The sequence below is a fragment of the Anomalospiza imberbis genome, chromosome 10 (genome assembly GCF_031753505.1).
Source record: "Anomalospiza imberbis isolate Cuckoo-Finch-1a 21T00152 chromosome 10, ASM3175350v1, whole genome shotgun sequence".
Lineage (NCBI taxonomy): Eukaryota > Metazoa > Chordata > Aves > Passeriformes > Viduidae > Anomalospiza > Anomalospiza imberbis.
In genome coordinates this window covers 14,525,962-14,551,952 of record NC_089690.1, presented here as the reverse complement: position 1 = coordinate 14,551,952, position 25,991 = coordinate 14,525,962, and the positions used below count along the sequence as shown (strand labels likewise).

General features: G+C 41.3%; 1 protein-coding gene and 1 long non-coding RNA gene across 7 annotated transcripts in view; one reads left to right on the top strand and one right to left on the bottom strand.

Annotated features, from left to right (window-relative positions):
* SLC9A9 (solute carrier family 9 member A9) overlaps nt 1–25,991 on the bottom strand; it is a 182,223-nt gene that overhangs the window by 151,124 nt on the left and 5,108 nt on the right. For 4 of the 5 annotated variants that reach the window (XM_068200782.1, XM_068200781.1, XM_068200779.1 and 1 more), the window contains exons 2-4: nt 24,679–24,881; nt 21,786–21,866; nt 21,102–21,178 (exon numbers count right to left, since the gene is read on the bottom strand). In XM_068200782.1, the coding sequence (XP_068056883.1) occupies nt 21,102–21,178; nt 21,786–21,866; nt 24,679–24,881 (361 nt within the window). The remainder of the gene's footprint in view (nt 1–21,101; nt 21,179–21,785; nt 21,867–24,678; nt 24,882–25,991) is intronic. The other variant, XM_068200780.1, reaches the window with a different exon arrangement.
* LOC137479997 (uncharacterized) lies at nt 8,957–14,768 on the top strand. 2 transcript variants are annotated; one of them, XR_011002636.1, is made up of 2 exons: nt 8,957–9,342; nt 14,055–14,768. It is a non-coding gene; the product is annotated as an uncharacterized lncRNA (long non-coding RNA). The 2 variants fall into 2 exon arrangements; XR_011002637.1 differs by lacking the exon at nt 8,957–9,342 and adding an exon at nt 11,075–11,352.

The window sequence follows — 25,991 nt, the reverse complement described above, 5'->3', positions numbered from 1 at the left end:
GTGCCCAGGCTAGCTCCTGTTTCTAGGGATATAAAAGTATTGATGTGCATGCTAGTTATTGCTCAAGTGAAAACAGTTTTTTTGGTTGGAAAATAAAAATGAACTGATGGACAGGCATGCAGATAGGCCTAAAGTGACATGAAACTACTGTGATGAACTTTCAGGCACAGAAAACTTCCAAGCCAATAAATAACTTCTCAGGGTGGAAGTACTTGTGGTGATACGATTCAGTATGAATCAGCAGCACATGAGCTTCAAAACATTTAACCTGTGGCAAGCAGGTATCTCCTGGTTATACAGTTATCCTTAACTGGTGGGCTAGATAGAAAGAGTTTTTAATACATTAATTATAGCAGGAGGGTCCCCAAGAAGCCTACTATTGTGCTACTGTATATTTATTTGAAACACTCTTACTAATAGGTTTGTGGCTTCTGAAGTTGCAATAATGAGTTTGACAAGTATCAGTGCCCTACAGAGGAGGAGTCTGCTGTCTTTTGGAAGCTGCCTCCTCCCCACCAGACTGTGCTCCTGGATCACATGGATTCAGTGCCAGTAGAACACAAATATTTCAGTCAGCTCCTTCACACAGTGGTGTTGGTTGTTCTCCATAGCACACAGCCGTTTCTTTGTTATAGTTTTGTTATTTTTAGATCAAAGTGCATCAAATATGTATCTGTTCTTTAATTATGGCTAATTATGATAATGAGAATGATGTGCAGAAGAATTGATATTTTCCTCTGATGCCTCAAAATGTGAATGGCAAAAACCTGGGCAGCTCTGGGAAGGAGGGAAGAGTGAATTTGGGTAACAAGAGGGAAGTAAGACAACTTACATTTCTGTAAACCCTCAGGCAGCCTCAGGGTTTATGCCAGTGACTGGCCTAAAAGGTTCCAAAAATTTCTGCCACATTAGTTGCCAGAAATACCTACCTTCAGCCTTAAGAGGCGCAGCATTTTCATGGTAAATCCCTTGAGGCAAACACTCATAATAACCAAACATGTCAGGCGATTGCTGTTTGTGGAGAATGTGAGGGGTGGGACAAGAGAAGTCATTCCCTCATCCTCTGCTTTTAAGTATGTTGTGAGCATCTTGACAAGTTCAAGGTAGTGAATGAAAATGCCAGTGGAAACATCCTGTCCCCACTACCAAGAAGGTTCTAGATATTCAGAGTGCAAGGTGTTTTCTGTCAGACCTGGACATACCAGGGGGATCCTCACAGGCTTTAACCACATAAAAAGTCCTTCATGGAATTATTTTTTCCCTTCTTTTACTATAGTTGACACTGTACAAAGTCCACCCACAGAGCAGTAAGTGTATGCTCTGTGGCTCTATCCTATATCCATGCTCCTCACTGACAACAGCCAAGAATCCCCTTTTAACCCCACTTAAGCTTAGGAATTGCCAAAACATTTCATTAGTTATTGCTAGCAGAAGGCAGTAGGTGGAAGTTATTTCTTATTCCTTCTGAGATTTAGGATATAAACCTACAGGATCCTGTAGGATATATGATTGAACCTCTAGCATAAATCTACAGATGTGTCAAGATCTACTTCACTCCCTGTCCAGGTTTTCATTTCCTTTCCCCCGAAGGCAGAACAACCTTCTAAATAAATGTATTTTAGTTTTCTAGCACTGGGATGTGATAAGGACACTTACACAGGCACAAGCTGGATGTATAAAAGAGAGTTTTACCACAGCATTCCTGAACAGTTTGTGGAAGTAACACCTGTAGGACAGATTGATTTGGTGCATTTCATGGTGGTTAGTTCTCTAACTAAGGAATGCCCATGCCCTGTCACAGGACACGCTGTTCCCATTACAGGGAACAATCTTTCATGATTGTTGTGTCTTATTTAACAAACAAAGCTTCCCATTCTACAGGATGAGGTTTGACAATCTTTAAAATCCAAAACTACTGCTGTAGCTTTTAGTGGAAATGATTAAATGGAAAATTGTCTTTAATGTTTCCTGGGTGAGGCAAAAGAATGATAATTAAATTCATTAAATGGAAATGCAGCTGTGAGATACTGGCTGCTTTCTCATGGAAAAATTTTCTTTGTAAATACATGAAAAATTAATTGTTTTGATGAGAAAAGATAGAGATATTTGTTTAAATGATTTTGACTTTGGAACAGCACTAACAGTGACTGGATTACAGGAGATAAAATTCTTAAATGTGTATGTAAAAACATCATGGGACAAATGATTTTTGTCTGACTCATGTACATTATATATCAAATTAAACAGAAGTGTAAATAAGACAAATATATGGGATTTGGCCAGATTACAACACTTCTGTTCTGGGCGATTGAAAGCAAGCAGCTATATCTGTCCTGAGAACTGCATACTAAGCTTAAACTGGCCTTAAATTTCCAGGGTTTGTGAAGGCAGAACAAAACTAGTGATTAGTAGAAAAGCAGGTGCAACTCATTGGGATTCAGGGTAAATATACAAATATGTGTCACACTGTGCAGCTACGTTAGCATCAGGATGTAGCAGTGGTTCGATAGTGCTTATCACCCTGATAGAAGCATGCAGAACAGGGAATGAGAAACGGCCTACAGCCAGAGCTGGGGGGCAAGTCTGGGTGAGGAAAATGCAATGTGATTATTAAGGCTAAGGCTAGCATGGATGCTGGGGTAAATATTACTATTCCTGCAAAGGTGTGTAAGGGGATCTTTCCACACCCATTATTTAGGGTTTTACAGTTCTAGAAGCACAAACACCTTTGCATATTATGCTGGGCAGGATTCTCTTAGAGGCTCAGTTACTGACAGACACTGCTGTATTGTTTCCTACACACCAGCACTGCCTTCAGAAATTCTCCCCCAGCCCTCTGGAGATGTGGGCCAGGGCACGGGTGAAGTGGCTTTGCAGTAATGCACTGCAATCAGACATAGATTTGACAAGAGGCTGGAAAATATTTTTCCAGCAATAGGACTGATTAGGCATTCACAGCTAGAGCTGAAGCACTGTAGAAATGCAAATAGATTTGTTCTCTATAATGGCAGCAATTACTGCTTTGCTTCATCCTATAGCTGGATCAAAGCAGGGAGAAAAGGACTGACATTTCTGCACACTAGAATTGCTCCCTCATTCTTCCCGTGCTCCCAGGGCTTTAGGTATACTGGACAAAGCAGCCAAGAATGAACTGCAAAGTAGCCTTTTAGGGGTGGAAGAATGAGCTCTACAGTCTAATAGCTCTTTCACTGCTCTAATTTCTATGCCTTCGTGATCTACTCCTTCACTTCATCACTTCAAAGATCAGAGAAAGATTATATTCTTAAATGAGCAAGACTGAATTACATTCCCTCATTGGGAGGACACTGAGACAAAATAACTGCTACTACATCACTGAGCATGGCTTACCATGAACTACAGTAACTTTTGGGGTTGATTTTATACAGCAGCTGCAGCCAAATTTGTTTAACACTGTATTGGCTTTTTGTGGTGGGATTTTGGTAGTGAGGGGGGCTAAAGGGGTGGCTTAAAGAATTGGTTGCTGTGAGAAGCTGCTGGAAGCTTCTCCTGTGTCTGACGGAGCCAATGGCAATAGGCTGCAGGACAGACCTGGCCAAGGCTGAGCCCACTGGCACTGGTGGCAGCACCTCTGCGATGAGGTGGCAGGGGCACAAAACCTGCACAGATTGAAACAGGAGTGAGGATATGGAGAGAAACAGCCGTGCAGACACCAGGGTCAAGGAAAGAGGGGCAGGAGGTGCTTCAGGCACTGGAGCTGAGATTACCCCTGAAGCCCATGGAGAGGCAGCTGTGCCCCTGGAGGTCCATGCAGGAGCAGAGATCCACCTGCAGCCCCTGGAGGAGCCCATGGCAAAGCAGGTGGATGTGCCTGAAGGAGACTGTGACCCCATGGGAAGCTGGAACAGGGGAAGAATGTGAGGAATCCTCCCTCTGAGGGGGAAGGAGCAGCAGAGACAAGGTGACCCCAAGGTCACTTCAAGGGGGTGATGAAGTGATCACCACCCCCATTCCCTGTCCCCCTGTGCAGCCACGGGGAGAATTGTGACTGGTTAAGATGGGGAAAAAGAGAAGGTGTTTTTTAAGATTTGTATTTTTTTCTCATTATCCTACTCTGATTTGATTGGCAATAGGTTGAACTAATTTCCTCAAGTTGTGTCTCTTTTGCCCTGAAAGAAACTGGCGAGTGATCTCTCCCTGCCCTTATCTCGACCCAAGAGCTTTTCATTGTATTTTCTCTGCCCTGTCCAGCTGAGGAGAGCAGGGACAGAGCAGCTTTGGTGGATCAGCAGGGTCAGCCTGGCACAAGAACAGTTTAACAGAGGGTCTGTTTAGACCTCACTGTAAGCTGTAAGTTGCAGAAATATTTTTTCCCCTTTAATCTCATATGGACAACTGATTACTCAAAATGCTTGCCAGTAGCAGCTTTTCCGTAGGTTGAACCTCAGTTCATCAGATACTGCTCATGCCACATTAGAAAAGTCCTTCTTAAATCAGGCACATGGAAAAGAATTTGGGACTACTCACAAAACTTAAGAGTGCTTCAGAAATCACTAAGCATTGTTTTATGCTGCCTGTTGGTATAACTCCAGGTAATTAAGTTGGTAGTTATTTCTGGATTTTCTTGACAAAACTTTAAAAACTGGTCTTAAGATCTCCACTTCTTTCAGTTTGGAGTTCTTGCTGTGTTAACTTTATATTATACATTTCGTATTTTGGTTCAGGTGTTTTTTATACGTGCAGCCTTTTTATTTCACAGCAGTCTCTCATGTAGAAAATCACTGGTCCATGGGAGCACTGACGGAGATGTTACAGATTTACTCACATCCCCAAATTGGAGGCACCACTCACTTGGGCTGAACAAGGGGCCAACGATGGCAATGTTTGCTCGGTACCCGAGTGAGCACAGCAGAGCTGGCTGCAGCCAAACAGCAGCACCAGCAGCCAGAGGTCAGGGGACACATCTGGATCCCACTCACAGGCTGAGGGAGCCCCAGGGTGGGCAGTGCCTGTGGGATCCTGGCCTGGCCATGGAACCCAGGCTGGGGGAGCCCCATCACACTGAGCCTGTATTTGCCACCTCCTATTTGGGGGAGACATGGTGTCCATGGGACAGGCAGGATCCTGCACCAAAGCTGGTCCCAGATGCCAGTCTGGCACCACCATGCAGTGTATGGCTTGAACTGGCCTAAGGTGTCCCCTAGGATGGATTATTCCCAATTTTCCTGCTCTTCCCCATCTTGAGTCTGAAGAATACCTGTGCCTTGCTTGTCCTAGAAAGACTGTTTGTGCCTGCTTTTGCTGATTGAAAATATCCAATCTGAAATTAATTTCAGAGAGTGTTAGAACTTCTGAAGGATAAAAAAACTGGTCCAGGGGCTCCATTTACATTCACTGAAGCTTCAGTCTATTCGGTGGCACAGAAAGCAGAACTGCCTGCAACGCCTTGCCAGGAGAAAAAGCACAGATGAAAGGAGGAATCACAGAACTAAGGATTTTACATTTCCATTGCACTTTGATGTTCAGCTCTTGCTGCCCTCCCTCCCTGAAGCAAGCTAACACCACTGTGTGTGACTACACCCTTCTAAGTGCTTGAATCTGCCTCCAGGCGTTCTCCTCCCAGTCTTCCTTGCTACATTTGAAAGATCATCTGCCTCCCCAGCATCTGTTCATCAGTGATGGCGATCAATGCTAAAGGGAGAGCAAGGGCATCCCAATGGCAATTTTATCAACGGGAAATCATACATGAGGCTTTCAAAACTGGCCAGCAAGAGGAAATTAATAATGGGTTAGCATATAATGATCAAACAGATGAAAGAAGTGCGAGAAAGAAACTCAGACATCTTTTTAGAGGCAGAAAACCCTGCAGGAAAGGAAGTATGAAGGCACAGATACCTCAGCACAGCATCTTGGCACTGCACTGTTACACAATTCCCTTGAGATAGCACAACTTACATAGTATCACTATGACAAGAAAAAAGTATTCCAGCAGGGATATTTGCTGAATAATACTGCAGTGTTTCCATCCCTGACATGTTAAAAACTCGGCAAAAGATAAGTACGTCCTTAAACAAGATTTTTATTAAATTACATAGTTTGTATTATTTGGATTGTTCAGCTTTTAGTTTGCATCTGGATCATGTTTCCCAGTTTTTTGTCTTAATGAGGCACTAAAAAATAATTCAATATGATGATTTTGTGCAACAAGAATATCTTCAAGGGTAGCACTATAATTAAAATATCAAAGATAAGGAGCTTTGCAAATAAAGCCAGGTTTGATAACACAGAGGCGTGGCACTCCTCTGAAATGTGTTGCCGGGCTTCAGCCATCTGTCCTGGCTGTTACTGAAGGTTTTTGTCCTTGTAACACAATGGGGCTAGTTGTTGTTGAAAAAAGACATGTAGACAGCTTGAATAATTAATTATTTTAAAACAGAAGCCACACAAGGGCCAGTAATGAGAAGAGGAAGAACACAGAGGGGAAAAAGTTTTGAACTGTGGCTATGGACACCTTTGTTTACAGCCCACAAGGCGCTAACCTCAAGGGGTGGCATTTTCTTCTCCTTGGCATAAAAACCCTCCTGAGACTCTGTAATCAGGGAGAATATTATCTGAGAAGCTTTGTGGAACTGTTTGTTCTTCATGGAGCATTTGTGGGCAATTATTGGGAAATGTGTTAAACTGCTACGAGTGCTCTTCTGAAGAGGAAGGAGTCTGCTTGGATGCTCTGCAGGTTCCAGGTCAGTTTAATGGGAGAACAGCCGGGTTTAAAAAATCTACGAGAAAAACTGAGGCACAGTGGAGAGATAATGACGTTCCTTGACTACATGCATCACCTCATGCTATCAGGCAGACTGTGCTGTGAGGGAGTGCTAGGGGACAGTAGTGACAGACAGATTCCTAATTACATAAATTTCTTGTCTTGGTGGAGCACCTGCAGGACCCCCTACTGCCTGCCTGAGAACAATTGCTATTGCCCTACAGTAATGTTAGTGCATTTCAGTCAGTCACTGTGTTGTTGATAGAAAATTCTGGTTTTCAATTAAAAAATATATATACATATATACGTGTGTGTGTGTGTATGTATATATATATATATATATATTTGTCATCCTTGCATTTGGAAGAGTTATAAGTTATCTAGAACATCCACACCACTAACGAGAGAGTTTTGAGGGGAAAGGAAGCTACTTTATGTTACTGCATGTGTCTTGGCTCACTGGGAAAATACAACAAAATTTATGTGCTTACAAATATCATTAGATCCTAATTTTTGGCAGGTTTAATTACTACCTTCTCTTTCCATTTATTTGTAAGCGAGTTGTGAGTTCGTGAATGTGCCAGTTTGATGGCCCCAAAGACAGAGAGTGTCTGTTTGCCTATAAAGGCAATATATTTACAACATTCACTTCCACAAACTGCTCCCGAAAGAGCGCTTCAGTGGCACACTTGAGGGGCTAACAAGAGGATCAGTAATGTAAAACCCCCGTCATCTTGCCAAGATTACTAATGAGGCTGCAATTTGCCAGTGAGAGGTTGCAACTGTGATGGGTTTTGCAGTCTATTCCTTTTACTAGGAGGGTATTATAACAACTCCTGCAGGCTTCTGAGTCACTTCGAGTTTTCCAAGTGCTCCCACAAATTGTGTAACTTTGTTAGTGATGTCCTTAAATCGTTGCGTCACAACTCCAGAACTAAATCCCTACTTAGAAAACTACATGAAAACTTTTGAAAATCACACTGATTATTAACATTCTGATAATTTTGAAGACTGGACAACAATTTTAGCTAAGAAACTCTGTTGTATCCCCAAGACATCCCTAGTTTCCTAATAATTGTTCATCGGAATAGTTTCATTTATTGTACTATTCAGAACCCCTGGGTAGATCAGTGTTGGGAAACTGACAAGTAAAGGATGACGCTCGTTTAGTAACTTGCAGTAAACCCAGTACAACCCGTGCTCAAAGTCCGTGAAAAGAGAAGGGAGAGTCCTGGCTGATGCTGCTGCAGATTTCTGGAAGCTGCTCTGCCAGAAGATAAACAAGAGCGCTGGCGCTGGCTCCTCCTGATCTGGAACAGGAACACAGATGTCCCAGACTAGGCCCCCATGTGGCCCGGTGTCCCCAGGACCAGCCTAGAGGAGCCCCGAATAGGAGCCCCGGGCGATGATGAATGCAGTTTTGCTGGCGATGAGCTCGGCGTGCTCCCCCAGCGCGGTTCCCGCAGTGGGCCCGGCCCGGCCCGGCCCGGCCCGGCCGCTCCCTTGGCTGCGGGCCCGGCCGCACGCGGGCGGAGCGCGGGCGCCGCCCGGTGGCCGCTGCGGGCACTGCGGGCACTCGGGCCGCTGTTCCGGCCGCGGGCGCTGCGGCGCCGGGCCTGGCCTGCTCCTTCTCTTGTTGTTTGTTTGTGTTCTAAAAGGAGTCGGGATGAGTTTTTTTCTCCCCTCTCTGGCGCGTGGGAAGCAAAGCCGACGGCTCGGGTCCGACGGCGGAAGGAGTTAAAACTGCACAGCCCCAGTCACGCGTGCTGCGCGTTAAACTTTGATGAACAGCAGAACGGGGCCATTGGGAGTCTGAACGAAAGCAGAAGTGAGGCTCTTGCGCCGGTCTGATGGGGGATCAGACGCAAATGAGCCTTTGGCCGCAGCTGAGGGTGCTTTGGGAAGGTGCCGAAACGGGATTAGGACAGGAAGGCGGATCCTGGGTATCCCAGCTACCTCGATAAGGCTTCTGGCTGCGGTAGTGCTGGCCGGTGCCAGCCTCTCTGAGGCTGCTCTCCCTCCGTGACACCTGAGGGAGTTTCTGAGGGCAAAGGGTGCTTTGCAGATCGCCGCGGTTGCTGCAAACGCTGCAGCACAGCCCGGGCCAGGGCAGGGGGCTGAGGTGTTTCCCAGCTGTCGCTGACACCGCTGAACAGTCCCACCCTGAAGCCTGTCAGCCGGTGCGTTTCTCCACATCTACAGTGAGATAATATTCTGCTTCCTAGAAATCAAGCCCAGCTTAAAAGGTATTTTGACATCTTTGAATGAGAAGGTCTGAGTAGCAGGCAGGTTAGACAGCTACTGTGTTATGCTTTAGCACAAACCATGGATTTCTGTATGTGCCAGACAAGACAACTTTCCTAGGAAGATTACTGAAAGCTGATTAAGCCACCCACCTGGGAAAGACTTGGAAGGTGGCACAGCCTCCCTCCTGCTGGGCTCGGAAAGTAACAACCACTGGTTTGAAGCCGGCTGCACTTGGATACGAATGCTGCTCTCAGAGATGGACACCAAGGTGCATCCAAAATGTGACCAGCAGGCTCCACATAACCCGCTCCAGCTTTTGAAGTAAGCCTTGTTTTCGTCAGGGGATTGGACCTAAGGTAAATTCTATCCTAAATCATTTGTTGAGTGTGACAAAAGAGTGGTGAAGAGCAATCTCACTCTGAATGTTATTCAAAGGGCAAGAAACTGAAATTTTCACAAGGCAAGAAACTGAAATCAGCTGTATTCACATCCCAATAAACAACAGACGGCAACTGCATAAACCACATGGCATGATTTGCTAGAGAGAACAACTTCAGATAACGTTCCCCTCTTTCTTACTTTCATTTTATGATACTTGTTTTTCATCGAGGTTGCATAAACACTCTTTCCCCTCCCAAAATCAAATAAAAGGAGATCATTCACAGGGAACATACCTAATGTTTTCATGTGCAGTCCCGCTTGGGTTAAATAAAACAGAACTCTGAAAATAATTTCTATTCATTGGAAAATCAGATCTTTCCTTGTTTTCATCAATGAGTGGGTAGTAAGGATGGAAGAAAGGAATGTGAGCAATTAAAAAAAAATTGGATTTTTCATTTGAAATCTGAAGAAAAACAAGCCTCTCATACATCAACAAGGCTATGAAAAGGCATCTCTGGTGCAGTCTCTGGGTCAGTTGCTGTGCCTGTATCTGACTTTAAATTCTTGTTGCAGAGGTTTTGCTGTTACTTATTGTCTTTTTGCAGATCATGTGTTTTTTTTTTTTTTTTACAGTGACATCATCCTGCTCAAAATTTTCAGTGTGCACATAAAAACCATATCAGTGAAAAAAGCACCCATGCTCTTAACAATGGAGAGGTCAAAAAGGAGTGGCAGTTGTGGTCCTTTCACATTTCAATTTTGGTTGCTGCTCAGCTTCAGCTGGAGAGTGCTTAGCTAGGGAGAGGCAGTATTGCAAAGAGCAAGGAAGTGCCCAATCAGTGTATTACAGAAAGGAAAGTGATTTTTTTGCTTTTTAAAGTATGGAGATGACTAAGAATTGAGGTTAATTAGCATTTTAAGAGCCATCTTCATGCATAAAGTACTTGATTCAGAAGGAAGTGAAATAATCCTAACTTTTCTTCAGAAAGACCTTTTTTATTGCAGATTCCCTATTTTAACAAAAGGTGAGGAGAAATAAAAATATCCTGCAAGCAAAGTGTTGGGTATGGGGTGATGGAGACCAAGATAATTGAATCAGAAAAAGTGGCAGAAAAATTAAAGTAGAAAAAGGCTGAAAGAGATGAACTAGGGGAAGCATATGTTCTGCTGTAAGGTTTGCTATTTACAGCAACATAGATTTTAGAATACTTATGTTAGAAGGGACCAGAGGATGTCTCTAGTCAAAATTCCTACTCGAAGCAAGGTTCAGCTATGAGCTCAAACCAGAGTAGTTAGGGTTTTAGCCACTTAGGTTGTGAAAACTCCAAGCATGGAGATTACACATCCAGCATTTCTGGACAGGCTGTTCTGATGCTTGAGTGTCCTCATGAAGAAAAAGCTTTTGCTTTTATCAAGTCAAACCTTTTTAAAATACAGTTTATGTCTGTCAATTTTGTCCTCTCACCATGTACTGCTGTGAAGAGCCTGGCTTTTCTTTCTTGGTAATCTCCCCTCAAAGCCCCTCTTACTTAGGCTAAATGAGCTCAGTTTCTTCAGTTTCTTCTTTATGGGGCAAGGTCTCAGCCCCTGTCCATCTTGGTGGTCATCCACTGAACTTGTTGCAAGTTATCATCATTGTCAAATGTATGGAATATGGAGTAAAATGTAATGGATTTCTTAGACAATCTGTATTTTAAGAAGAGAGCCAAGGCTCAGGCCACACCTGATATGATTTATTGTCACCTTAATAATCCGAAGAAAAGCTCTGTGTACTATTTAAATGTCATCTGCCTCTCGCTGTGTAGGATCTGGTTACCTGACCAGACCAGCTTTTGTAGGTTCTGTCTCCAATGAATGCAGCATCTGTCCCAGGGCCATCATGAAAATGGGAGTGTTTACTGAACATTTCAGGCCAAAACTAGTTGTGCTCCTTAAAAGACTTGCAGGTACAAGAGCACCATTTGATCAACTGGCTCAGAAGCAGGGTATGTAAAATGGTGGTGGGTGGGAGAACAATGCATCCTTTGAGCTGCTGTATTATGAATTTTTCAAGGTAACAGGCAGGAGGTCTCACTCACCCCCTCTCTTCCTGCTCCAATGAGCTACTTGCTGCCTGTAAGCTTCCCAGTGTTGTTCAGCATTTGATCTAAGAGTAAACATGTCAGTTTGAAGAGACTGCAGGTTGCAGGTAGCTCCATGCTACTGTAGTGGAATAGGTTTTTCCTCCTCTGTTTTAAATTTCTGTTGCACCTTTCACCATGAGGCAGCTCGACGCACTTTGCAACCAATTCACAAGCCCATGTGTTCCTGATAGAGGACATGCAGTTGCCTATTTTGACTCAGAAGGAAACGTGGCCTGGCTCACTACCTAGCAAAGCCATACAGGTATTTATGACCTGGAGCAGTGCCCAGCCAGGGCTGGAGATGCCTTCCCCAGTTATAGGCTTGGTGTGCAGGTTTCTCATGCAGTATGGAAAAATATCTGTAAGAGGTGGAAAATGAACTAACACATCAGAGTCAATGCACCTCCCTCTGCTTTCCTCTCCTCTGTAGCCTGGAATTGTTCTGGAAAGATAGGATGTACTGAGAAAGGCAGTGGATTTCAGGATAAGGGGCCATAAGGGATGCATATTTTCCATTTCACCAGCTCTGTAAAGATGTTTTCCCTGAAAGTCATTGTGGAGACTGCAAGAGCAAGCTTGCAAACTTGAGACTGCACAAGATGCTTCAGCCAAGGAAATTTTTTTGTACAGGTGTATGGATGATCTATAGCCAGAGAAATAGGAGACTGGCAGTCTTTGGAAGCCACACTGCATGTTCATTCTTAAAGGATGCATGAATATCAGGGAAGAAGACATGAGGAGCTCTATTCAAGAATATTCATTCCTGCAGTTAAAGCTTTGACATTCAAGGCAATTGGGAAGACACTTTGTAAAAAAAAACCCAAAAAACCAAACAAAACCCACACAAACAAACTCTTCCTTCCAGGATAGGGTTTCTTCTTGGGAAATATCTGGACTTGAGTGTTTAGCCTGTTTTGCAACCAATGTCATTTGCATGTTTTTCAGAAGAGCACATGATTTAAATTCTTTGATGGATTCCTGGAGAACTTGCTGAGTATCGAATACCAAATTAAACATACTTTTAATTTTAAATTAATCTCCTGCTATTCCAGGTTCTGTTTGTCTCTGCAGCCCCACACCTTTGGTGTTCCCTATCATACATTTATTTCCTTTGTATGCTGAAGGGTTCTTCTGGATGATACAAATAATTACATCCTGCTGCTTGGCACATCTGTTTATGAGAAGAAAAACTGTTTTTTGCATGATCAGCTCTGCTGCAGTAAACAATGTCAGATGCTTATTGCGAAATAGCGACAAATTCTGGCTGAACTTGCAGCCACACATACTTGAAGGCATCAAAGTACTCTTGGAAGAACTTTCCACTCTGTGTGGGTGTCAGTGGTCTGGGAAACACTATTTTATATCAGTGTCTTGATTTAATCCAGCTTATTATCCATAATTTCACATGGCATACAAACAGGAGGTGCATTTTAAAATACTTTGTAACTTTTAGATCTGCCAGAACTCTCTGAGTTATGGCTATGAGGAAGCCTCTTCCCTCTCTACTTCCTGTGCAGAATTCCCCAACCCAAGTATCACAGTGGGTATATATTTTCAAGCTTCTCTAAACTTACACTTTACAGACCCATTTTGGATTCACCACACACCTTTGAACAAAAGTGAGAAGCAGCAACTACCCCTTGCAAATGCAGCTCTGAGTTGCAGGTGGCAGCTCCACAGACTGCAATGGAATTACTTCAGATTTGGACTGACCAAAGAATCAAAGCTACTGCTTTGGGCAGCTGAGCTGCACATTAACAACTAATTACCAGTTCTTTTCCTGCTGGGGATCGGTGTTCAACTGCCTTGGAAGAAATCTGGAGAGACAGCTTGATTTTTCAGCTAAATCATCTCTGTTGAGTTTCCTCAAGTCAATGCAAAACTGGGGCAGTACTGTCTCATGAGTGAAAAAATGCCTGCATTCCCTCCAAGATGGGGCATGGAAGCAGCCATAACCTCTAAAAGGGGTACCAGCACAGGCACTGTACTCTTACAACAGTTTTACTACATTCAGAGAATGTTTTCTTACTAATTTTGTCTTTATTTCCACTCATAGGCTGAATATCTGGCCTCAAAATATTGTTAGACGTTACTGAAGTCAGACATCTGATGTTCAGGGGCTTTTACCACTGAGGAGGGAAAGTGGTCTATATATAATTTTTCCCTCTTTCTCCCTCAGTTAATTTCTACAGCACTAAGATACTTCAACACTCCCCCTCACCAGTTTCTGTTTGTACCAAAAAGAAAGCTTTTATTCTTGCTTGTGGGGAGGTTAAGCACTTGCTGTTTACAAGTGGTCTGTGGAGGAAAGATGTACCTGGGGATTTTTTATATATCATTTGATAGGAACATGCAGTGCAAAAGAGTATTTTAATTAGGAAAAAAATATTACTTGTACATGAATTAAGCCTAAATGAATACAAAAGTTATCACCTGGAAGGCAAAAGCTTTGCTGGTACAACAGCAGATAATCCATGTAAAGGTATTTGCTTAGTTTATGGAGAGCTCTGTAGCAGACATTTTGTTTTTTGTTACCCTTAACCTGGCCCCATTTTCCCTTGCAGAAACAGTTCCAAAATCCAGAAGAATCCCACAGCACCGCACAGTGAATTCAAGCCAAACAACATTTGGCTTTGCTCTGCTGGAGCACATAGGTACAAGTGTTTCATTTCCAAGCTGTAAAGTCTATCCATAGCCCTCCAGTGAGAAAGAACAGCCGGATTATAAAGCCAGTACTGCTCCCTATCAGCAGACGCCATTTGTATATTCCATTTAGCTCCCGGCAGAAAGTAATAAACACACCCATAACCTCACTAAACTCCCCTCTAGCCCAAAATACTTATGAAAATAGAAAAATATCCCCAGTCTTGCAGAGCTCAGTAACCACAAATACTGCCTGCTGAATCTTTTGGGTACGTGTCTCCTCATTTTTAGAATAATGTTTGGGCAGGTATAAGAGTGACAGAACTAAATGTCTGACTGGACAGTTATGTCAGCATGCGTCTCACCCAGGTACACTGTGTAAAGGAAAGTTGAACGTTCCTTGCTAGTGCTGCATTTGAGCAACAATGTTATTAATTCAGCCCAAGCCATCCTTCTTTAGAAGGCACAAAGAGGGACTGCTGTAACAGTACAGTTAAGAGTGAAGAAAAAAATATTTATGTGATGGTTGAATCTTTATATCACAGACATTTGAATGGAGAATGTCTGCTTTCACAGAAAGTTATGATGGAAAATCTAATCTCATGATAAACAAAAGTATCTGTATTGGTATTTGATATTCTTGATACTCCTTTCTCGCTTTTAAAATTTTTTACTTATGTATGTATATGTCTATATACATATAACAAAAAAAATTGCTCTGGTTTTCAAGTAAAAACCATCTAAGATTCAGATTATAAAATAATTTAGAAAGTATATGTTAATTACATTGTATGATATTTTATTAATTATATTTATTATGTTGTATTATTATAATCTCAGCATTTAGTAATCATATGTGGACAGCATTAGAGTATTCATTTATAGAATGGTGAGGAATGGCAACGGAAAGGATTCTTGAGTGCCTGTGGGAATCAAGTATGATGGCTTATTCTTCCCGCTTGAATTTAAATGTCAGAGGAGACTTTGTCCAAACTGTTAGTCACTGCAGTTAAACACAGATATACAAAAGAAATACTTTGATTCTGGGAGGGTTTTAAAATTAGAACTTGAATTTTGAGCACTGATTGCCATAAAGTGATTGACATGGTTACTGTAAATCCAGCATCCATGTGCTCACAGATGTACTTGAATGAATCAAGCCAAACTAACTGCCTGTGGCTCCCTTTGAAATATGGAGAAGTCCTGTCTCCCAGCCAGAGAAGGTTGTGCAAACTGAGCAGCTAATAAAAACACCAACATCTTTCCTCTTAAAACAGGGATCATCCTGGAATGATCTTTCCTAACACCACTATTATCAGTTATTTGCATTTCATAACTTCACTTGCTCAAAACGACAATTACTCTACTTTTTCTGATGCAAACCCCATTTTTTTTGTCTCAGCTTTATTCTCACTGCAAAATTCTCACTGCAGCCACAAAGACAGATCAAACTTGGCGGACGTTTTCTGTAAATACATTTGTTATTTGAGTTGCACACTCAGAGAGCTTTAAATTCCAGAAAAATCAGGCCTTGCCAAACGTAGTAGACAGGCTAGAAAAATATGAGTAAGTGACTGCAAACATGCTGCATTCTGAATATCGAAAATGTGGTTTTGGCATTGCAATTCGAGAGAACCCAAGTGAAACCAAATAAAAAATCACAGATAAGACCAACTTAATGATCTCAGTGCTCACATGCATAGGCATCTTGGCCCTGGTTGCCACTGAGAATGCTGAGCAAAGAAGTCAAAAGGATTTCAAGAGGGGAAAAAATGGAAATAGTTCTACACCCTTTGCCACTCAATCTGTTGCTCTGATAGGTTGTTATCACAGTGTCAAGATTTTTCCAAATACTTAAGCACTATTCCATTATCAAAATAGAAAATATCTATGACAGACATCAATTCTGGAAGAACCACTCCAGCACAGTTTATTAAAAATAGAATCTAAGGGAAGAGAAACTATTCCTTGCAGAAGTTAACATTAGGTCCTTCTCCCTGCTTCTTCCTAAGATGTAAAAAATTAAAAAAAGGCAAGAGGGGGCAGATATTCATGTAATACTTCAGCAGCCTAGTTTTCATGCACTCACTGGGTAGCAGTAGCTCAGGCGTGCTTCAGCTTACAATGGTCGTAATACACAGCTAATAGTGAGGTACCTGTGGGAAAGCAGAACAACCCTATGCAGCAGTCCCACAGAAGCATGGCTGGCTACACAAGTATGTGCAGAAAACCCCTGGAGTGTCGCTGTTGAGTAAGAAACGACAGACTCACCAGAAGGCTGGTTTGCACAGCATAGTTGCTGTACTTTGAATTCTCTCTTTTTATACATTGTTCTGCTATAGCTAGACTAGATTGGTCAATTAATCAATACATTTCACCTGATTGGCTAATTAACAAAATGCTTTTCTTGTAAACAGTCTTTGAGAAAAACAGGAAAACAGAGAGTAGGAAAACACCTGTAGGTTGTTTATAATAATAAGCTATCATTGTTTATTTTTAACTCTCTAAAGTCTCACAACTCATTTCTGGGAAGACTTATCTAGTTTTCTCGCTCTCTGAGCAGGCTGACACATCCCCACTGGAGGATATCAAATGGAGCACAAATCAGAATGGGACTTCACAAGAGCAACTATGACTGCAAAAACCACATTGTGTTCATGGAAGCACAGTGGCAAACCAAGAGAAGCCATTAAGTCTTTTGTTGGCACCTGGAGGTGACATGTGGAATAGAGTGTTTCATCTTGGCCTGCAGTACAGGGAAGACAGAGAGGGGACAGAGAACCACCAAGATAATTCAAGGGCAGTGGTGTGTGAGAAGAGACAGAAGCTGAGCTTCCTCATGTAGGTGGGAGTGGAGCTAAGTGCTATCTTCAGGTGGGTACAGAGAACATGAAGCCCCTTTCTGAAGGATGCATAGGGAAAGGATGGGAGGCAAAATTTACAAGGTGAAGCAAGGGAAATTCCAACGGGATAAACAGAAAGACATTCTTTGTTATTTGAGTTGTTTGAGTTATTTGTAGTGAGGGTGGTTAAGATTGGAACAGATAATCTGAGTTCTGGATGACTTCAGACATCCAGATATTGCTTCCAACCGAAGTTATTCTCTGAGTCCATGAAACTCAAGAAGTCTCCTACAGCAAAAGACTGCCTGCCTTGTATCAGGCTGAGCCTCAGAATCAGCCTTTATAGTTTTTCTCAGGAAGAGAGAGCTGTCTCAGTGGTTATTCCACACTACTCTTCCGAAGACAGAAAGCTGGAACCACTGACAGAGAAAAGATTTGTTGAAAGACTGGATCTTTTATGATTTTGTGTCATGCAGACCAGGAGACTGCAGACTGTTCACCATGAAGGGGACCACTTCAGCAATTCTGCAGTTAAAATAGGGCTTGGAGAGGGGAAATTTCCCCTTTCCCTCATAGGATCTCTCTGCATGGATCCTTGCTAGTAAGATTCGGTGTGAAGGGCATAATTTGTGCACTGTGCTGGGAAAGCTTTCTATCTTTCATGTCTGTTAAGTGGCTGAGGACAGACTTATAGCCAATATGGGCAGGCATTCCTTAGAGTAGTACTTAGCTGAAAGCAAGTACGTTTTGGCACAATCTTCACTAAAACAATCAATCTCTCTTACTCCTCCTTCCCCCACCCTCAGTGGGAATATCTGATTATAGCTTTTTCACTCAAATTCCACACAGCTCCTCTTTCTTGAGGCCTTTCACACAAAAGCAAAGACTCACAAAGAGCAGACAGGCACCATTGTATCTGTGTGTTCCATGGCAACGTTTTAGCACTCTAAGAGTTGCAGCAAATCCAAATGATGTTTCTGCTCTTTATTAATGATATTTCCCAGCTGTTTCTGGTTGACAAAGAGAGATCTGGTCCTTCTTTGTTAGAGGCTGTGCCCTGCCACTTCAGGGAGCCCCAGAGGGGTTCACACAGAGCTCTGTAACTCAGGCAGCAGGAGCACAGCCCCGGAGAGAGGCTGCAGACACGCAGAGCTTGAGCCTGGGGATGTTGAGGTACTGCCTATGTGAGTGCTGTGCTTATTTAATGGGATGAAAGCACAAGTTTAAATCATACCTGTGCACAAAATATTTGTCTACAGCAATGAAACCTAGAAGTACCTCAGGGTTCTGTCTTTTTTTTTTCTTTTTTTTTTTTTTTTTTTTTTTTTTTTAACAGCAACTAGTTCTTTGCCCTTTCTCTCTTAGGACATATTTTTCTTTTAGGGCTTATTTTTCATCCCCTTCAGTAAAGCTTTCATATCATCTTTCTTCTTCATGCAGTCATTATCTCCTCCTTATCCTGACGTGCATTATGCAAACATGCTTCACACTCACACAAGCCCTGCTCTGAATATATTACTGCCTTCTCTGCAGTGGTTCCAGTGGGGCTGTGGGTTTGTACAAGAACACAGTGCAAGGCCCAGTGCTTACCACTCTCTACCCTAAGGTTTCCTTTGGATCTTTATCCCTGACTTTGGGCTTGAACTTTGAATTGCTAGTAGGAACTGTTCCTAGTAGGAACTTTTTGTAGTAGATTCTATCTGCATTTATTCTGTTTTAGATAAAATAGCATGGATACAGGAATGAAAATATTGGGAATAAAGGCTAAATTCAATATAGTATGTTTATTTTAGCAAACTTATCAAAGCTGCTCTGGCATTGTCCATTTACAAGGGGCAATGTCAGAGTCATAAACCAAATGCATATTTAAAAGCATTACAGGGCTGGACAACCCTAATGCTTTCCTGCAGTCTCACAGATCTGCTGGCTTTGGTTTAGGTTCAATTGCTGAGACAAGAGAGAGGAAGCACAGGAAGAGTCCTACTGAGATCCAGAACCCCTGTTACCTCAGAAATGTGCTACCGTTTGGCTCAAACTGTTGTTTGGATGTATTTTTTTTTTTTTTTTTTTTACTGAATTTATAATTTCAGTCTTAGGGGTGCTCTCTGTCATAGATGGGTAAGAGCAAGGGTCATAGGTATTTTAATGCAAATAAAGACGGGGGGAAAATATGAGTGATGTAGCTGTCCAAGCTGTGAACTTCAAGAAGTGATGAGGTGCCATTTCTTGAGGAAAGCAAAATTTCAGAAAGAAAAATGAGATTAAGCTTTTCCTCCTCAATAAATGGGACACATGGCACAATGCCTCCTATAGTTACAGATTTGGGTCTGAAGCTGAAGGCATCCTTTTTCCTGAGCCCAAAGATGTTTAGTGGTTTTTTTTATATGAAGCCACATAGAGAGTTTTTTTTTACATGATAGCCACATGGAGAGTTTACACTCCTCTGTATTCAGCACGGAAGATGATCATACTTTGATTTCAGAGTCTAAATTTTCCTGGCACTTGGAGCAACCATGGCTTGCAGAACTTTTAATGCCACAATGCATTATGCTTACTAAGCTTGATTATTAGAAATCAAGATAGGTATGATGACATACCCATAAAATAATGGTTTAAAAATCATTGAACTTGAAGTTTTAGGTCATTCATATATTTTACTATTATAAAAATGACATTAAAGGAAAAAAATCCATCACATAATAATGTCAGTAAGGCCTTTATACCTTGATGCAGCACATACATCTTTACTATAAAGAAAGGGAAAGACAGACATTAAAAAAATTAACTGCTTCTATTATTTGACACTGCTGTGAATAGGTACAGAACCTTGATCAGTTTTAAATACAAGCACCCTCACAATACCTGAGGTTTTTCCATATACCTTTCCATATCATGCAGAGATTAAATTATATATTTCAGAGTTCTATAGCCCAGGCTCTCAAATAAGGCCTACAAATTTTATTGTACTTCCTAGTCTAAAGCCTGAACACCAGAGAGTTTTGTGACTTTTTGCCAATTTAACTCTGCACAATTCCAGCACGAGCAAGGCCTCTCAGCAAGAGTTACTCACTTCCATGCTGCACTGCTCCATCACCTCCCCAGGCCATCCACACTGTGGTAGCTCAGCTGTCTCTGTGCAAGTGCCCAGCACAGAAATGCCAGGGGATGTCAGTGATGCTCAGGCTAAACTAGGAGCAGTGCACTGCTCCTGGCAGTAAGGCAGTAAGGCTCTGGGCAGGCACAAAGACTCTCTCACTGCAGAATCCAACTCTGCTCATTCGTTAGCACCTGCATCAGGAATTTTCCCAGAATGTGAGAGCTGAAGTGTCTTTGTGATGTTCATAAATATGATTAAAACCTTAAAATTTTAAGGTCCAAAAGGATTTTGAAATTATTTGTTTAATGTTGATTGAGCTAATCACACAGACAAAGAGAATTTTCACACCATGTCAGCCTGGAAATATATAATCCATTTCTAAGTAGCAAATATTTTCTTTAGTTAGGCAAATTTTGACACAGAACTAGAAACTTTTCCCTAAGCAGGTCTGGAAATAAACCAGAATATTTTGCCTTTCTGCTTTTTTTCCTTCCTCATTTTCTGTAGAAGCTGTTTAGTCACACCCAGGCTCAATTCATACATGGTTCCAGACTGAGGCTTTTCATGTGATCTTCAACTACAAATTTCACTTAGCCTTTGAAATGACTCCAGTTATTTTACATACATGCCATGAGGTATCTATTCATATGGCCTGTGAGATTTAAAGTCCTTCCTTTACTGTTAGAAATCTGCTCTTTTCTAGAAGAAATTCCAGTTAGAAGCATGGAATTTCAATTGAGAGAATGGTACTGTTTCTCAGGACAGATATTAAAGCTATGGAGCGTTCATGCTTACACCAGTCATAGGCCAAAAATGAAGGACCCAATTTTCTCAATGCCTGGGACAGTTCTTGGCTACCCACAGGTTTTACCTTTTCCATCTCAGCAGTCCATAAGAAGGAATTACTTTATCTGCTACACCAGTTGCTAAGTATATGGATCATGCAGGCTCTGCAATTCTTTTTAAAGTTTAGTTTTTAACTGAAAGAAATACCAAGCATGTGATAATAGCAGAAGGCACTCACTTACCCTATGACAATGCAGGAGATGGCAGTTCCCAAAAAGGCGTAAGTTAAAATTGATCCTAAATTACGAAAAAAATGTCTCTGGAAAGGAAAGTTTGAAGGAAAATCCTTTATTATATAATAAATTAAAAACGCATCCAGACCAAGTAGAAACACATCTAGAAGTGCCATTTGTTACAACATGTTTCTCATATAGTAGATGGAGCAATATTGGCTACCTCAGTTATTTTGGAAATTACAACTTAAAGGTGTTTAATTTTTTTCCCCTGGTGAATGCCATCAAAATTCCCTCTTTTTTATGTATCTGGCCAAATGTTTCAGGATCATGGCAGAAGTTCACACTGGAAGTACCTGATGCAAATGGTATCATGACCCCATCCCTTGAACAAAGTCCTGATCAGGCAGGATATGAAACACAGGCTGTTCCTGCCTGCAGTTCACAGCACTCAAAGTGGTCTCTTCTGAAAACAGGGAGGCCTAAGTGCTATAAACTGCACAATCAGATCTTTGCACAGGGACAGAAAGAGAGCAGAATGAGGGCCATGAATCATTCATTTTAATCCATTCCTGCCAAGTACTTCCCAAGCAATGAAACTGTTAGCTGACTGTCCTCTGTCACTGGCCTGTTGGGTCTCCAGAGCAGCAGCCACACTCAGACCCTTCTGTCACAAAAAGAAAAGACACTTACCTTCTTCAAACTGTATCCAGCATGAAATATAATGGGTGGCAGCAAAATGTTGAAGAAGATGGAAGGATCAAAGGTCATCTGCTAGGAAGGACAAAAGAGAGGGTAAGGACAAATAAAGTAGCATTTAATTTGATATGATAGCGTTTTAATTGTATCTTCTTATCAGGACTGATCTCAGGCTCATCTCCATTGTTTGTGGGATTATACTGAGTTGGTTTTTTGCAAGTATAAATGTGTAGTTCCTTACAGATTATAGATGCAGAATACTACTTGAAAAGTATCCCTTCAAGAAGGAAATCAGTAGTGCTATATTACAGGGAACGCATAAAAGCAGCTGCCCTACCAGACATCCAACTTGACAGCCCCATGACATAACTCCTAGTTCAGACATGATCTCCTGGTCACTGTCAGGAAAGACTCATCAGCAGTGTTGTGCCTCAATTCCCCATGTACAGAAGGGTGATAAAAGGCCTACATTACCAAAACCAAGGTAACATTTCCCTTGAAGGAAATTATCTATAAAATAGCCATTAAAGTTTTAAAATAATGCTAGAATGAGGAAGTCCACTGATCATATTGACCTTCAACTTCTGGCACAGAGAAAGGCCAAGGACATTGCTCAGCCATTGCAATTCAATACAATAGAATAGAATTCTCTTTAAAACTACAGCATTGCTGGAGGGAAAAAAAAAAACCAACTACTTAAATAAGCCCATGTACTGCTTAGTGTTCTGTCAGTGAGCTATATTATACCAGTACTTTTAAGAGACAGTAGGTAATTAGTGCAAAGGCTTGCAGCTCCTTTGTTCAGATGAAGTGATATTTTAAGGCTACCGTATTCTAGATTATTTCCCTTCAAAAGAGTAAGACCTGCCCACAAAATTACTTTTGCCTTCTTACTAACAGACAGCTTGATTCAATAAACAGGAAGTGAGAGCTGAGACTTTTTTCCATCCTGCTCACTTTGAAATAAAAAGCTAAAAAATCTAACTAAATAACCTGCCAACAAGATTAGCTGTGCTGGCACCATCATTGAAAACCTGATGAAAAAAGGATTTTCTTAATTTATGAACTAACATTCTCAAATGTTAATTTTGGAATTAATTCAGAAGATGTGTTAAAATATCTTTTCTGTGGGCATCAGAAATCCTGACTGCCAAAATCATGTTCTGAAGAATACATATTTGTAAGTCATGGCACAATCTATTCTCTCAGATAAAAGGCACTAAGTAAATGCTTTTAGTGCAGTCAAAAGGGAATTACAGTTGTACAAAACCCAGATCATGCTTTCTGTTTTTTACATTAGTGCTTTTGCCAGTCAGGAAGGCTGCCAGGCATTGTTATTTTCTCCTAAATACAGCTGAATTCATCCCCCTTTCCTTTTTTATTTATTTTCTTTTCAAGAGGGCATCTGCCAGGTAATTTTAAAGGAAAAACAACTGAAAATCCAGGCAGACTGAGGTCTCTCCAATAATTTAGTGGAACTAAAATTCACAGTTGAGACCTTCAAGAGCCTCCCAGCAAAGTGAGACGATAGAAACAAGATTGGGCAGTTCCCTGCAAGGGCAAGAGAAATTTCTGGGCAAGTCATTGCTCCTCCTTTCTCCTAAGTCAGCTCCAGAGCCAGGTCTGATGAAGAGGATCAAATGTAATGGATAGTACACGTGCCCTGGAAATGAAACACACACTTTGGCTAAGACAAAGCCGCAACTGCAACCAACTAGCAGAAAAAAGAATGGAGATTCAGCAAAACCTGATTAGTCTGACTGCCACACTATTTTCCTGTCTCCACCCACCACAACTCTAATGGCCCTTGACAGTCTGGTTCTTTCTGAGAAGGGCAAGTCTGGCAGTAACAGCAGACAGGCACACAATGGTGCTGCATCAGCAAGAAATTTGAGCAGATGGTTAGATCCTAATTCTGCTGAGCTCCCCAGTGTACATTCTAAACATAACTTAAAAGTTTTCCCAACGATAACTGTATAATACACAGAATCATGTATTACTGTGCTAGACAAACAATAATAATACTTGGAAAAAAGCTAAATAATACATTGCAATATTGTAAAAAGACATTGGTAAGGGCTTAGGAGCTTCATGTGAATATACAATGTTTTTGAGCACAAATCCAGGTTTTAAAAAGCGCTTCTGCACTCCAGTGTTCTTCAAATGGCTGCCATTTAAAAAAAAGTGAACATTATAAGTAGCAAATATTACATGGGCAGGGAAAGACTATACTAAAAAAGTAAAATATTTTTTAATATACTGGAAAAAAGAAAAGGTCATGACATTGTGAAGACTGCAAATTTTCTTTGACACTTCCCTTTTTGCATCCAGCCTGAATTGCCCCAATGCTGTCTCCCTACTGAGGACCACTGCAGGAGTGGAAGAATGTATGAGAATGCTGTGATGAATTGGAGTGTACATATTTACAAGTACATATTTACAAGTTTGTGTTTTGAAAATGTTTAGAGTTTGCAGTTTCCTGTGCTATCCACAGGAGGTAACCTCCCCTTGCATTATCCTGCCAGAGCAAGTCACTTTGAAGACAGGAAAAATAAAGATATCAGTGGTGTTCATAAAGGTTTAGTGGCAGTGAATCCAAGTTAGCAGCTGTGTCTGCAATGAACTCAGTGTCTGCAGGAGCTGGGACTGTCATTTGAAACAGTTCAGGCAACCATTCCATGAGTGCAAAGTCAGCTTGGAGCTAAATGATGGTCAGGGTTCTACCACACTTCCTTTCCTTTACTGTTCTTCTTCTCCACACTAAATTCAGAATAGACTCTCTCTCTCTCTCATTTTATCTTGAAGCTTGTTTTCCTCTCTCAAGCATGAAAATAAAATATCTTACAGAGTTTAGAGCAAAAATAAGATAAAAGAAGATAGCCTTTACCTTTTGAAGCATTGCGTTGCCCTGGTGACCATTGACATTGTGGTGGCTGATCTCTCTTTTGTATTGATATTCGTAGACCTGGTTAGTTATATTAATAAGCAGAGTGGGTGGCCCAGATTTCAGTTTTTCACACTCATAAACAGTCCCACTTTCAACATCTGGTGATTTTGTCACATATCGTATAATTAATCCCATTACAAGGCCTGGAGAGTAAAGAAAAAAAGAAAAATGAAAGATATTTAAATACTTTTAAGCATTTGACGCCACACATTTAGAGAAAAACTAGCTCTGACAAAGCTAGGATACCTTCTCAATGTTTTTGCATTTACAGAACCTCTCTCAACACATCATGGATGACCACAAAATATTCTTCCAAAATGGTCATTTCATTAGAATGCAGATATTGGTTTGACATATGCACAGTCATACTCCTATTTTTGTGATCCAGTTGCTGGCACAATAATTACCTGAGTTTCTCATCCACTGCATTTTCAATAGTTATTTAGAGCAGGGAGATGTCTGCACAACTCATGTGCTGAACTGAGCATATAAACATCAGCTGTGCTGTTGGGTATTTTACACACTTCATTTGTGAGGACAAAACTCTGACACATCCTCAGGCACATTCTGCTTCCTATAGAAGACTGCATTTTTGAGACTGCATAAACATAGAAAAATAAAATCAGGAAGAAGGGAAGGAATAATAAGACTATCTACAATTTAGGGCTCTTACAGATATTTTGTTTCCCTTTACATTTAACAGAAAGGAAAGTGTACTTCTGCAGCCATTCTCTGGACAGTATGGCTCTTTCTGTTGGCTCTAGAGGGAGGCTGCATGTTTACTTTAGGAGAGGTAATATTTAGCTAGATAACATTACTGAGATTATTTCCACCCTCAGAGACTTTGATTTGGTTTCAAATTTAATTTCCATAATTATTTTATGTCAAGTATGCTTTCAGTCCCGTGTATAGAATGAACAGCTTTACAGTTACTAATTATTAACACAATCATAAAATGCTAAGAATGCCCAGATGAAATATTGATGGAAGACACCTAAACATCTAGATAGATATACTTACTATTAAAAGACAAGAAAGAAATTAAATTACATGAAATATCAGAGAAGCATCTGCAAAATATGTTGTTAAAGTTTCAGCTTGGTCCCATAATCAGAAGGGGATACAAGTGATCACAAGGACCTCGAGAATCCTTGTTATTGTCACATCTTCTCCTAACAGAGACTCTTGGAACTGCAGATTCCTGGCATACCTGTAAGTCAAGTTTGTAGCTTCTTGGAGTGATGTTGAGTAAC